Below are 14,701 nucleotides of genomic sequence, written 5' to 3'. Positions count from 1 at the left end.
TCCCACTGCTAACATGAGAGCTAATAAGACATACTTTATCCAGCATATCATAGGACTTGTTAAGCAGAACCCTCCAAAATTTGGCTGTTGGCTTGTCCACATTTCCTTCCACTGAAGATGCCACAGTGTTAATATAGTGAAGAACTTCTTCTAATAGCCTAGGTAGAAAGGAAGCATCTTTTAGTAATAACAAGGACTCTACAGAAGTTGACTTTCTTTCTGGTAAACATGAAATTTCACAAAACAGCAACAATTAAAGAAAATGAAACACCTCATGGAGAGACTAGCAGATCACATCATTAACAAAAAGCTATGGCAGTAAGGACAATCACATGCACATTAAGTAAGTCTACCTATTAACCCCAGATTAGCATCTACATACAGCAGTAGTTCTACTTAACAACTTTAAAGCAAAAATGATCTGGAAAAATGTAGATGTTTAAAAATGAGCTTTTAAGGAACACAGCATTTAAAATAAATCCTATACCCTTTTTCACTTAGAACAAACAGAAAAGTTAAGCCTCCACAAAAGAAACCCTCTATTTTGTATCATTGGCTGTTATAGCCCAGTGACTACAACTGTGATCACTGATAATTTTATTACACCAGCATAGGAGCACCTGTGAACAATGTTTTATTTTTTTTTTTCCTATTAATGAAGCAACATGTTTTGCTAAAAAACTGTAATTCTTTAAGAGACTCCATCAGCAACAGTGTAACAGTTATGGCCAAGTGTGCAAATAAGCACCATCAGAAATGCAGAAAGAGTGGATATTGGGTAGAGCAATCTTTCAGAAATAAAAATCTCCACATCATATAAAAACCAAAAAAGTCGGACCCCAAACAAAAAACAAAACTGAATAACTTGTATATAATAAGTACACGTTGTTGCTGAGCACAACTGAAAGTGTCCTTGGGGTGGAAAAAAAAAAGTCTAATGGAACTATATTTAAAAACAATCCCAAGTTGTAGTAAAAGCTAAAAATAATAGCGGAGCAGATTTAAAGCATACCTCTGTTCCAACTTCTGCAGCTCTTCTGTTTCTTCACATTCAACTATCTGGTTTAAAAAGGAAGAACGAAAATGCCAAGTGTGAAACTTCCATCTCCCCACTGAGTTACCATCCCAGTATATGCAAATTTGTTTGCTCTAAATGCAATGTCCACTAACATGGTAAGCATGAATTCCCCACATCTGCACTTAATCCATCATTCTAGAAGGAAATCTAAGAATCTTAGGCAAAGCAGCCACAGTAGCAAATACATTTGATGCTGTTGGACAACATACAGTTGAAAAACAGGGAAGTACTTCTAGCTAGAGCCGCAGCCTAAAATTGGTAACATTTATTTTCTCTTTTCAGATTAATAGTATGAATCCCACTCCAAACTTTGAGTTAAAGGCTGTGAGTGAAATCCCAGACTCCATAAAGCCAGTGGGAATTCACTGGGACCAGAATTTCACTTGATTACCTATTTATCAATCACACAAACAGTCTATCTGGAAAAGCTGTATTAAAAACCAATTAGCATTACTGAGAGGTTTCAAAACTCTGTCAATAAAGGTGTCAGTAAGATACACTGGACTTCATACCCTTTGCATATGAGGCCATACTAAAAAGCAAATTAAATCTCATCTACTACAGTACGGCAAAATTACTTAATGTGGTAAGTTTAAAAGCAACCTGCCAAGTTTAAAAGCAATCTGCCATTATTACCTTCTTCACAAAACTCTGAGAGGATAAAAGCTGTGACATGAAGGAGACTGACAAGAATTTGAAATGCCGAAGTTGTTTGTCTGAGTGACACTCCACATCAAAGAGCTGCCCATCCTGATTTTTCAGCTTTGTCTTGCATGTTTTTGACTTTTTTGGCCCAGGATCATCTGTTGAAAATGTTCACAAAACAAATTTGTAGCCAACAGAAGAAGATAAATTTTGATTTCTGGTTACGGAAACAAAGTAAAATTACGGTCAGATGTCTCTCAAGGATAGTCATTCTGCAGTACCCAAAATAATGTCAAATTTCTAAGGAAGATACTCTGGAATACCACAGCAGATTAACTTTTCATTTCAACAGCCTCCAAAGAAGCAGTGCCATTTCACTGCTGTGCCATCTGATCATTTTTACATGAAGAATCTTTTTTCTTGGTGCTAAAGCTATGGTAAACTGGCTACAAACATGAGTCTTTAGAGGCAGGACCATATACACTGCATCACACACCAGAAATGACTGGTAGTCCCTGTGGTCTTGTCTTCTATAATAGCTTTTCATTTCAGCTAAATGATTTACTTGATCTTTTAAATGAGGAATACTGTTTGATTCTAAGTGCTCAAATTAATCTGTAATTAAAAGGATTAAAAAAAAGGTAAGCACATATCAGCTGTATTATTAAGAAGTCATTATAGTAATTCATATCCCTCAGTCTTCTGTCTAGAGGAGTAACAGAATCATACAATGGTTTGAGTTGGAAGGGACATTTCAGGTCATCTAGTCCAGACCCCTGCCATGGACAGAGACACCTTCCACCAGACCAGGTTGCTCAAAGCCCTGTCCAACTTGGCCTTGGATGGTTTATATGCATTTTGTGGTTACCTTCTTTGTTCTCAGGCAGTTCTGTCAAATACTGGATTATTTTCATCATGCCCTGGAACTGAGTCTGTACATTAAATTCACAACAGATGGAAATCCAAAATGCAGTGTCTGCTTCCAGAACAGCATCCTGTTTATGGTTTCACAATTAAAAAAAAAAAAAAGAAAAAAGAAATAAAAAAAGATCAAGAATTAGTATTACTAATAATGATGAAAAGACTCAAAAACGCCTTACAGAGTTTGTGAAAATGTCAGAGTGAGCTGGATTAACACCAAGGGTAACAGCAGTAAGCTTTTGGAGAGAACGCAGTTCCACAGTGTAGAGATTAAACTGCTACAGCAAAGGCTGCATCTTTTCACCAGTGTTGCTTTAATCTTTTAATTTTCCCCCAAAACTATGCTTTCACCTAATTCATGGGCCTGCCTGCACAAAAACATTATAGTTTTTATTTTGCTCTGTACAGGAAGACCTGTATCATGTGTCACAAACACATTTATTAGAAAAAAACCACCTTTTAGAATATTGGAGCCCTTCATAATCAGATTATCAGCTCTTCAGGTCAAGCACTGCTGTACAATATGATCTGATTTATTTAGGCTCCAGGACAAAACAATACTGCATCTGCAATACAAATTGTGTTAACATCACCATGAAGTTCTGCTATAGCACAAGCTCAGAGCTCACTATGTATTTTACTATAATCTAAGGGCTTGTCTTGCACCTCCTTAAAGGACAGATTGTGAAGATAAAGGGGAAGCTCAGTCTCTTGAGGAGAAAGGTGACCCCACTTGTCTTCTAACCTTGTCTGTGCTTGATGTTGCAGTCACAGTTTTGGTGACATACTGCTCGAACAGCAGCACTAGGAGAACCCAGAGGAACTTGTCTCCCCCCACTGTAGTGATCAGCTGGGCCAGGATTGGCAGGCGGCGGTGCTCTGGCACGTGGGGCAAGGCATCCACAAACACACGGATGATCTTGATCACCACCTCTTCCACGCTTCCAGAGGACTCTGACAGATCACTGTCTTCAGCCTACGTACAAACAGGTACAGCAGTTCAAACGGATTAATGCAGGGGGGTACAAGTTTGCTCTTGTAAATTCAGAAAATAAGACAAAGCTCTGCGTGCCTGACGATGGTATTACCAAAAGCAAAATCTCAAAGAAAAGGTCAGTGCTCCAAAATAAACAGTTTTCAATCACACAATTCCTTCCCAGTGTTTCAGGAAGATGCAGCAAATAAAATCAGAAAAATAGGAAGGGGAAGGGAAAAAAGTTAAAGGAAGGGAGGCAGGGAAGGAAGGGAGATGAAAAAAAGGTGGGAGGTTACTTGGCATCAGTACGTGGCATCAAACCTAAAGTACATTTCAGGTCCTCTTTAGGTACAGGTGTGATACTGTTTTAGCTAAACCATTTATGAAGTGCAGGAGCTCATAACATTAAAAAGCAGTGGTCTGATGAACTGAGTTGGTCAGACAAGGAGCAACCTGTTAATACAGTTATAATTGAATTTCTATCTAAAAATAATCCTAGATTAGGCTACAATTTATTCTACCACTGATATTCTAAACCACTTACTCAATAATCTTATTGTTCACCTTTTTTGACACTTCTGCATCACATAGACAGATTTACCTGTATAAGAGCTGGAATAACCATCTGCACTGTCTTATTAATTACTTGGAATGTGTAAGTATCATCCAGACGCAAGACATTTGCTCCCATGAATGTAAAAATGGGCATAATATTGTGGAGAACTTTATCCTGGAAAAGACGACAGATGAGATTAATTTATTTTTTTAATTCTGCTGCTCTGCATATGATACCTTAAGGCATTTCTCCTTCCCACAAATGCTACAAGGCTCCTATAAAAGAAAATGAGACTCATTAGTATCTTCAAAAATCTCCACTGAATTAATTTTTAAATGCAGAGTGTCCCTTAAAGCCTATTACTATGTGATTGTTATTGTTCTAAATATTTAGAAACCCAAGATACACTTCTAAGCAAGTAATTCTTGAGTGGAAATTGAGAGTTTAATCTGATGAAATACCTACTGCCATGCAAAATCAGCTATGGGGAGATTTGCAGACGCACACGTGAGTGGGGCGCAGTCATTTTCATACCTTTCCCACCCACCCTTTTTTATATCTGTAAAACATCTGCAGTATCTACAATCATACAATGGAAACCAACCATGTTCATTTTAAGTTTTGTCTTTTTTGGGGGGGTTAGACTGTAAACACAGTAATTAGTTTGAGGGCTGGATTAGAGACGTCACCTAACTCGAGAGTTAAGTTTCCCAGTTTACCAAAACTTAGAGCAAAAATTATGGGCACATTTTTCATTCAGTTTTAGTGAACTGAACTAGTGTTTTAGATTTAAAAAGAAAGATGAGACTCAGACAAAAGTACTTCCTTGTACTCTGACCTTGAAAACCTTGTAAGAGCTAATATTAATGTAGAATAAAAGCTTGGTTCTATAGCAGGTGATGGCAGTACGATGGAGACAAAGGAAAACAACCCCAACAATCAAAGTCCAAAACCTCCACGGATTTGTCAAAAACAGTCCAATTTTTGCTTTTCAGAAAACGCTATCCTTCCAAATGTGTGGAGAAAGTACTGCAGTAAAGATGAATATGCAAACTGAGTCTGATACCTCTGGATACATTTTGCTTTTATAATTTCAAAAGAATCTTATTTAGAAGAGTGAGCATACAGTCGAATTTCAGTCCATAGAGGAAAAGGCCTGCTTCTTGGTCAACTAAAATCACACCAACCTGGTTTTACCATCATTCAACTACATTTCCCAGTGTTGTAAAAGTTAGGAACTTGTAAGAATATATGTGCTACATATTCTTACATAGAATAAGTATATGGGCTGAATGTTTTCTCTGGCATATGAAAGAGCAGAGGGAAAAAGAAACAAGATACAAGAACTTTGACCACAGTGGGAGAGTGAGGCAAGACCATTGTCAGAAAGCTAGTTCCATTTTTAATGCACTTAACTGCAAGTCATAAATGACTCGTGACCAAAATATCAAGACAGATTTGATCTCAAGTTAAGTGGAACAGAAAGCCCTAAAAGAGCAGGGAACCTGTATATTCTGCCTCTTGCTCCTTTCAGAAAGTTTATCCCTATACAACAGTTCTATCTGTTCTTCAATCTTCCCAGTATTTGGAACCTGAAGAGTCAACACGTAAGTTTTAGGTACTACTTACAGGAAACATTCCAGCAACAGCACCAAGGAGAAGCAGTGCATGGTGGTGTGTCTGGGGCATTTTAGAAATCCTGATGCACTGAACTATCAGTTCCACATTGAATTTTTCTTTGTCGATGGCATCTGCCAGTAAAAAATATTCACTATTAAAAAATACTGATACTTCAATGGTCAACCATATAAGGAAGAAACAGCACACTCAAGCACTGGTTTCATTTTGCAAGCCATACCTAAGGGATCTATAAAAAATGATTTAGAAAGCAACTTTGTGTACACTGTAGACTCTCTCCTTAACAATACTATGTAGACTGAAAGACAGAAAAAGTTAGAGGCCATTGTTTTAATGTTGTACTGGTGAAAGAAGAAAGGAATCTAGAAATTTTTACCTGCTGTTTTCTTGCTACGATCTGAAGTCAGTTTCTGACATATGCTTAGCAGGCAGCTGAGGATTAGCTGTTTTGTATATTCCATATTTTCTTCTTCTGATGCCATAGGTTCCAGACACCTATACATTCAGGAATTACATTAAGAGATTGAAAGAAGAGACAAAAGGAAGTGACCAACTGCATACTAAGACACAAATAACCAATGGCGATCTTCATTCTACAGAAGTTCTAAATTGAGGCTTCTAAAAAGCATGGAAAAAAGTGTCTCCTTTTTTGTTTTCAAACACATCAACTGGTCTTATAAAAGACATTTAATCAAAGCACTGTCAAGAGCATAAGATGATTACCTGAAATATGATTGCCAGCCTATGTAAAGTCAAGTCTTAAGTAAAAAAGATAAATGCCCAACCTCTATGTAAAATTTCCTAAGTGTCTGGAGATAGGGTTGGCAGGAAAGCAACAATTTTATTGGGTTGCACTGCATGAAGGCTGCTGCAGAGCGTTTTGAGAGGAATTTCAACACTGAAAGAGTATTATTATAATAGCTTTGCAAAATACACAAGTCCTGTCGATTGTGCCAGTTTCAGCACTGGTATCATCCTTCTCAGCAATCCCAAGCAGTCCACCTGAGAAACAAAAGCTTCACTAAGAAGCTATGCATCTTAAAAATCTTAAAAAGCCCATCATATTGTTTAAAGGGAAAAAAAGTCATAACAACTTCCCATTCCCCCCATCTGATTTACATAAAAGAAGTTAAAGTAAAAAAGCAAAGCTAAGCTACCAAACATGGCAAAAAAGTAGAGAGAAAGTAGCTCATATTTAACACTTTACAATGTCTGCTGCAGAAGGGAAGGGTCAAGGACTTATGTGTTATGGAGGCATGATTACCGGCTCAGCAGGTTAAAAAGTGGAGATACCAATGCCTGCGGATGTCTGAGTTTCTTCTTATGCTGCAGCAATTCTAGAATAAGCATAATTCTCTGCCAGCTGAACTGGCTTGTTTCTGGTGCCAATTCTGCATCTTGAGGCTTTCTAAAAAGGTAAGACAATCAGTCAGGATACACAAAGAAAACAGTAAAGTGTTTCAGGGGACAAACACATGCGTAAGTGAATAAAAGACAAGTTTTCTTTCACATAGTAATAACCTTTACTGCTTCTCCTGGGAGAGGTAGCAATATGTGGGCTTTTGATTGAAATAGTCACACATTTTGAACAATCACCAGAAAATCCAGACCAAACTTGGAAAAACAAACAAGTATAGCATGCCTTCTGCATGTAACAATTCTACACAATTAAGCAGTCTTCTGTGGAAAAAAACCCAAAATCTATTACCAAATAACTGTCCAAATAGTGATCTGCTTGCCATCCAGGAAACTTCCATCTTAGACCTGTTGTCTCACCACTGACTATGCAGGAAATGGGAGTGTGTGTAAAACTGTATGTGTTTATAAACTCTGACAGACATTTACAGATGGACCAATCTAATGGGTGATGATGGCTAAAAACGGTCAAGTGAAGGAAAATAAGAACAGCTATTCTAGGTCAAACCAAGAAAAGCAACTCAATATGCTGTTTCAACAACAGCTGACAGCCAATGCTTAAAGAAGAGAGTAAGTACAGTGGACAAAACAGCTCTTTCCTTATGGAAACGGAGAGAAAGAACAAGACTAAGATTTCTAAAAACTACAGAATCACAGAATGGTTTGGGAGGGACCTTAAAGATCATCTAGTTCCAACCCCCATGCCACAGGCAGGGACACCTTCCCTGCTGCTACATTTTGACTGTACCTATTTTTAATGTCTGCACTTTTAATGATTATATTAACAATTTAACTGAAAATAAGATAAATACTGGTTTTCAGTCAACTACCAGGAACACTTTGATAAGTATCTGTAGGCTTCCACCTACATATATGTAATATACCTACATATGTAATTTGTCCCACATATCTTCCATTACTGTCAAAGTTTAATACCTAAGAAACAAAGAATCTCATCCAATTGTGTCAAACCAGATTTATAAGAGCAAATGTCAACATTAAAACTACTGGACCTTTAAGTTTGGGGATTTTTTTATTTATTTACTATAGTTCCATCAGTTCTCATACAGCAACAGGAGTTGGTTTTCTCCTACCCAAAATAGCTCGGTTATTTTACTATGCAGAGGAAAAGAAGAAATGGATGCTTATGCTTTCAAGACAAACCATGCAACACAGTAAAACACGTCGCCTTTCCAAACTGTACAGTAGTATTTTGGAGTTTCTAGTTATTTTACCTCTGTTGCTGCATTTTCTGCCGTCTAGTTTGCTGAACAGTGGCCAGACTTGTGTTTTTTTCAGGAGGCTCCAGCTCTCTGACAATCTGCTCAGCACACACTGAAATCTGAAACAGTAGCAACAGTACCAATGAACAATGTGTTGTATCACGCATCCATACCCCCTCTTTTTTATTTTAAAATCACATCCCTTTCAGGCACATATGCATACATAATCCACACATTCAAGTCATATTGCAGAAAATGAAAATCAGTGCAGCAGAAAGAAGTGATTTTGGGTGAATTCATTCGCATGGTAGAGTGACTAACGAATGGCTTTTAAAAAAATACCTTCTAAAGCAGTCATTTAATAAACTTTTCACGCATTAACCCGATTATATCCTGTGACAAATCGTTTCTGATTCCTTTCATGGTACGAATGATATAAACAACAACTGTTATTGAAGCAACACAGAACTACTGCAACAGGTTTGAACATATTTCTGTGTTCTAGAGTTTGTCACTTACCCCTTTAAACACACTGCTAATTGTCTGGGCACAAAGTGGATTCTTGCAGTTTAACAGTAAGTCAAACAACACTTTCAATAGCTTCTGTTGCACCATTCCATCTGACAGAGCTGCAAAGAATGGTTTAGTAATCTACAAAAGGGAAAAAAAGGATACAAAGAAGTTTACTGTAAGAGGGCAACAAAAATCACAAGCTCTGGAATTCAGGTATGTTGGATTATGTATCCAATGACACATGCATGTTAGTGTGAACATATATCATAAAATTATGCATATTAACTATGTATTTGTGTATATACAGGAATCCTCAGATGCAAAGCATATACTTGTGCAATAGCCATCAGACCTACTGATGTATGAAATTTTTCACATAGCTTGCCTGGTGGGGGAACAAACTTGCTATTGCCAGCCTTTGGTAATACCTTGCTAATAGAAGGCCTGAATTTGTAGCCCCCTTCAAATGAGACCATTTCTCACCTACTACATTTTCTTGACAATTTTCCCTCAGAAGACAAACATGAAGTAAAGCTTCTGCCTGACTGACAAAAACTAAGGAGAATGGAACAGTAGTATCTGCAGACAACAATAAAGGTATTCATTTGCATGTAAATACAGTGTTATTTCTATTTCATACTTGTCAAAATGCAGAAATAAACCAAGCAGCAATTTCTCCCTCTGGTAAATTTAAAAGAGAAAGTTTTGCAACCTGTTTAGATGTTTCCAAGACACTATGGAGACCATTAAAACTTGTGCTAAAAGAAAAGCAGGTCAAAAGCTATGGACTCTTTAACCCTGAAAGTCCTGAACACTGCTGTTGGCTTTAAGCATAAAAAGCCATACCTGCCCAAGAGCTGTGATCTGAAATGGTGGAATTTCTTCATAGATTTTCTTGGCAACATGCAGGCTTTTGATAAATAAATCCAGACTCTGCTGATTCTTGCACAAGAGGGTTGCTGAATATTCATTAAACTTTCCAAGGATGAGATGCAGGAGAACAACTTCATCCTTCAACATTGCCTCAGGATTCTTAAAGACCTTCTCTAGCAACCGGTCTAGTGCAGGCAAGAGGTGAGAAAGAATCATCTGCAAACAGGGGAAATTCATAACAGAAGTTTTTATCCCTTCTTGCTTCAACAAACGTCCAATAGCACACCTTCGTTTTACTGCGACATCCCCTTTGGCTACAAACCAGTCACAGTATTTCATGCAACAGCTATTCAAGAGGAAAAATACAAGACTTATTGCAAGATCACCACAAGTACATGCTCATCTGTTACTTTTCTATTCTCCTTTGCAGGGCAGTATTTCATATTTTCAAAGAACAGAAAAAAAGCAATTCTTTTTCACTGATTTATGATTGCTGTCTCTTACAAAACCCGAATTTGAGCAAGAACACTCATCCTCTATGCAGTTCACAGTCCTTTTGTGACACATACAACTGAACAGAGCATAAAAATTCATAAGTTCATTTTTTGAATATCAAACTCATGTATTTTCCAGCATTTAGAGAAGTCTGAATATACTGGATAAGAGGAAATTAATACACACAAATAAAACTGGTATTATTATCTAATACATTATGATTCTGTACAGAAAGGTCTATGTTCACTGATATCTAACCAAGGTAATAAATTTCTTCCTGCAAAACAGTCTTTTTCAGTAACATCAAGGGAGTTTCCTTAAGAACTCTACTACAAAATCCTGCACCCCTTGCATTCCTGGAGTATACAAATATTTTGTTTCACTAAAACATAGTTTGCAGCACTACTGCCTATTATTAGAGGAACTGACTTAAATCCCTAATAGTCTAATACATTAAAAAGTTATTTAGCAGCATTATTACTAAATGAAATTTTATTTCAGCATTTCAATCAAATGCAAACCCGAGAAAACAACTAGAAAGGTGGTACTTACCTCACCATGGACTTCATGAATAATTTTCATTAAGTTTCTTGTAATATATGATGGAAAAATGGGGTTCTGTACACAATCAAGTATATTTTCCAAAGCTTCCGACAATTTTTTCTGCTGGGATTTCTGTTTTGGTTGAGTCTCAAGCTCCTCAAATAGAGTTTCCATAATCTAGTTCATTAAGAAAGTGATAATTAAGTTCACTTAAGTGATAATTAAGTTAAGACAAATATGCCTTAAGCATCTATTGAATGTGTCTGTAATAATGCAATCTAAATACAGAGTTCTTCATCTGTAAATAAACTACAAGTTAATACCTCTTATTTGACTGATATTCTCAATTCTCTGTAAAAAATCACTTAAAATGTTTTTATAGCCTTAAAATAATTAGGCTACTGTATTCTACAATGAACTTTCCCAGTTAACTTGATTTCTTTTAGAAAAGATAACAGCTCACAGTAGCAGACAGAACTTGTATTAATGTACACTTCAGTAATGAAGATACCTGTGCTATGTATTTAGGGTCAGATACGATTTCTTCTGTCTTTTGCTCCAAATGTTGAAGAACAGGATGAAATAGAGACTCCTTTATCCCTCTCAAGGAATGGAGGCAGTTGAGAGCAGCCCTTCGTACTTCACTCACAGGACTACCCAAGTTAATTAGCAAAGATATCACCACTGCAAAAAGAATGAAGGAAAGAAGGAGGAGGAGAAAACAGAATAAAGTGAGTGGTCAGAATTCAACGTATCTGTCCTTCTAGAGGCATCAACATTACTCTGGAATTAAAGAGTCATCTCTTTTCACTATAAACCACTACATTACACGATACCAACATGACTCACAGATCATGGCTCTGAACTTCATCACAATCCTTATATTTGTGTTTAAGCTCAGAGAGTTCATATATTGCTACTGCCTGCCACATCCTATACTGCACAGAAAGTAAGGTGCTGTAGCTGACTTTTTCAGATTAAGTGTGTGTTTCTAAAAAAAAGAAGTGGCTTCACCTACTTTCAAGCTTGGGCTGGTAACTGCAGCAGTGATTCAGCAAGAGCTGTCTCTGCCTAGTACAGCTGAACATAAATAACCACAGATACCCTTTGTGGTCTAAAATATATTAAAGTAGCATAAACTTAAGAGATACTGTGATTAGGTCTTAAGGTGAGAGATATAAACTGTTTTACTTTACCTGGAGATGATGGCAATAGCAGTTGTTTCTTTTTTTGGTATGTCTGCGATTCAAGCAGTGCATAGCCAATATATAGAGCTTGAGTCTGTAGCATTGCATTGACTTCATAGTTCAGCTGATTTGAAAGGTTATAACTGTAAGTCCACAAAACTGAAAGGAATTTGAAGAGAACCTCTGAATCTTTTAGATGTACCTTAAATTTAACAAAAAGAAAAAAAGATAAAACCACTTGTTTATTAACTAATTTATTTGGCAAAATGCTACTGGCAACATTTAATAAGCCATACAAATTCAAGGAGTATATAGAAAGAGAATTAGAGAGTCAGAAACAGTGTTTTTTGGGAAGAAAAAATTACTGAGTTGATGCATTTGGGTAAACAGTACTTGCATATCCACAGGTCCAAATGCTTCTTAATGACTGGCTTATTTAACAGATAATTTGTAGTCTATAGGTATGTAAATACAGTGGGGTTTTTTTAGTCGTAACAGACTGAAAACACATCCACATGAATATTTTTATAGTGCACTGCACTATTGTTATATGCACAATAAATAATTTCTATTTGCTGTTTTGTGCAGCAGTAAGCTCAATATTAAAAGTTCTCCAAGTAATTCCCAAATTTTTCAGTCAGTCATACAATGTGATTTTTCAGAAGTCTATAAACCAGTGTCTCAGAAGGGCTGGGCAGCACAGTGTTCTGCGCTGAATATGCACACCAAACTTCATTCTTAGAATTTATCCTGGCCGGGCTCTGGACAAAAAAACTAACAAACTCTGAGTCACAAATGTATCACTGACCACCACAGACACAGGTCAGAGCGCCTTCTGCCCTCCCCCCAGTAGTAATAGATGCTCCAAGTAGATAAATTTCAGTTTTTCACTCATCTCAGCCTGTAACTAGCCAGGCACTGAATCAATCTCCTTAACAGCTCAGTGTCAGTACAACTTCACTAGATCTTGGAGTGCCTGATAATTAGACAAAGTTATATACATGAATTAACATCAGAAACATGTTTTCTTATGAAGTTGTTGCTATTATATCCTTCCACTGTTTGTGCTTGTTTGTTCTTGCTGAAACAGATCACATTCTAGCAACAACAGCTTTGTGTCAATTACTTGCTTTTCTTTACCTCAGAACGAACAGCTTTTACTCTCTGTCATCTAAAACCCAAATTGCCAAAATCCTTCATTCTCTTCACAAAAGTGCATCGCTTGATGGGGATGAGAAAATGTGGGATGATGTTACAAGGAAACATGTAAAGCCTTGTAAAAGTTTTCTTTTAATATTTTAATTTCAAAACTAAAATTTTACAGAGCAACTGTTTGTTTTGCTCCCAGGTTGGACCAAAACTTTTAGCTCAGACTTCAAGCTCTTGACCTTCTCCTGCAAATCAGTGTGATGTTTCCACTTTTGCCTCAGATGGGCCATTTATTGGCTTGTTTGGGTTTGCCTTGATTTTTAAACTTTAGTTTTTCTCATTATTACATGTAATCTGGCTTAACTAACCAGGTGAAGCTTAGACTTCCATCTGCCCACATCTAGCATGCCATGAGCAGCGCTGCATGATCAGTTCTCCGTTTTCCTCAGTTTTCCTTAAAATTATGTAACTGCAGTAATAGTTGATGAATAATAATTCAGGCAACAAATGCAAAAGTAATACCCTGAGTAAGAGGTTCATCAGTGCTCTGTACTGGACAGCATTGCTTCCCTCGCTTGCACCACAGACAAGCAGGTCAAATAGCCCCAAAAGGAGGTGCAGGTAACCTTGGCCATCTTGATTCAAAGATTCGGGATTCCACCAAGTTTCCTCTAAAAAATACAGGTTATAAGTAAGACATAGTGGATGCATATGAACACCTTCAGAAACTAGAACAAAACACACATCTCTAGTTAAAAGAAGACAATACACTTGGCTGATTTCATGTTCATAAGTAAGTCATCTTTACAGATCCCAGTAACAGTAAAGGAATAAGGTTGAGGAAGCAAGTCTTGTTTCCAACAACTTCTGAACACAAAATAATTCACCTTCCTTCTTCAGTTCATTGACATAAAAGACAGTTAAATACTTAACACCTACCTTCTGAAAAGGAAAGAGGAGATTTTAGGCCATTAATGAAGGTTTTCAATAAGAACAGGAACATGGCTGACTCTTCAGCATGAGCAGTCTGATCACTATTGAGTTTATCTATAAAGGCAGTGAACAAGTCCTTAGGCACTAAAGTTTCCTCTGTTGTTTCAAAAGACCAGTTTAGGGGAGTTTCCTGTGAATGAAAATTCATTTTAATTCATACTGTCATAATTTCATGCCATGGAAGACAGAAACTGAGCATTAAAATTCAGCAATATTTAACTTCCAATCCTACTGAACAAGCCAGCAAACCATTTACTCAGTGAGTAAAGACCTGATATTCCTAAGCCTAACAATGACATCACATGATGCCATGGGGCAGCTGATGGAAAAGACCCATACTTTGTGCCAAGCTCACAGCACTGAATTAGTTGGTGGGATGCTGGCTTAAAGCTCTGGAATTTAATTTTTCAATGCAGACTCACCAGAGTGGTAAAATAGAGGAGTGATTTTTAATGGCAGCTTCTAGTACTGCTGCCAAGTGTGTGGTTTTGCTCT

The 14,701-nt window shown here is 37.1% G+C and overlaps 1 protein-coding gene across 1 annotated transcript in view; it reads right to left on the bottom strand.

Annotated features, from left to right (window-relative positions):
- The window catches only part of HEATR1 (HEAT repeat containing 1), a 36,001-nt gene that overhangs the window by 7,118 nt on the left and 14,182 nt on the right, over positions 1-14,701 (bottom strand). The window contains exons 18-34 of the mRNA XM_065680215.1: positions 14,153-14,336; positions 13,736-13,884; positions 12,074-12,266; positions 11,389-11,561; positions 10,887-11,054; positions 9,813-10,055; positions 8,973-9,104; positions 8,466-8,572; positions 7,079-7,222; positions 6,191-6,309; positions 5,806-5,927; positions 4,222-4,350; positions 3,390-3,620; positions 2,592-2,718; positions 1,715-1,881; positions 1,013-1,059; positions 35-158 (exon numbers count right to left, since the gene is read on the bottom strand). Of these exons, the coding sequence (XP_065536287.1) occupies positions 35-158; positions 1,013-1,059; positions 1,715-1,881; positions 2,592-2,718; positions 3,390-3,620; positions 4,222-4,350; positions 5,806-5,927; positions 6,191-6,309; positions 7,079-7,222; positions 8,466-8,572; positions 8,973-9,104; positions 9,813-10,055; positions 10,887-11,054; positions 11,389-11,561; positions 12,074-12,266; positions 13,736-13,884; positions 14,153-14,336 (2,559 nt within the window). The remainder of the gene's footprint in view (positions 1-34; positions 159-1,012; positions 1,060-1,714; positions 1,882-2,591; positions 2,719-3,389; positions 3,621-4,221; positions 4,351-5,805; positions 5,928-6,190; positions 6,310-7,078; positions 7,223-8,465; positions 8,573-8,972; positions 9,105-9,812; positions 10,056-10,886; positions 11,055-11,388; positions 11,562-12,073; positions 12,267-13,735; positions 13,885-14,152; positions 14,337-14,701) is intronic.

This window comes from Lathamus discolor, chromosome 5 (assembly GCF_037157495.1).
Source record: "Lathamus discolor isolate bLatDis1 chromosome 5, bLatDis1.hap1, whole genome shotgun sequence".
In the NCBI taxonomy this organism is placed as follows: domain Eukaryota; kingdom Metazoa; phylum Chordata; class Aves; order Psittaciformes; family Psittacidae; genus Lathamus; species Lathamus discolor.
Note: the sequence above shows the minus strand (reverse complement) of the source record. Positions and strands in the feature narration are given on the sequence as shown.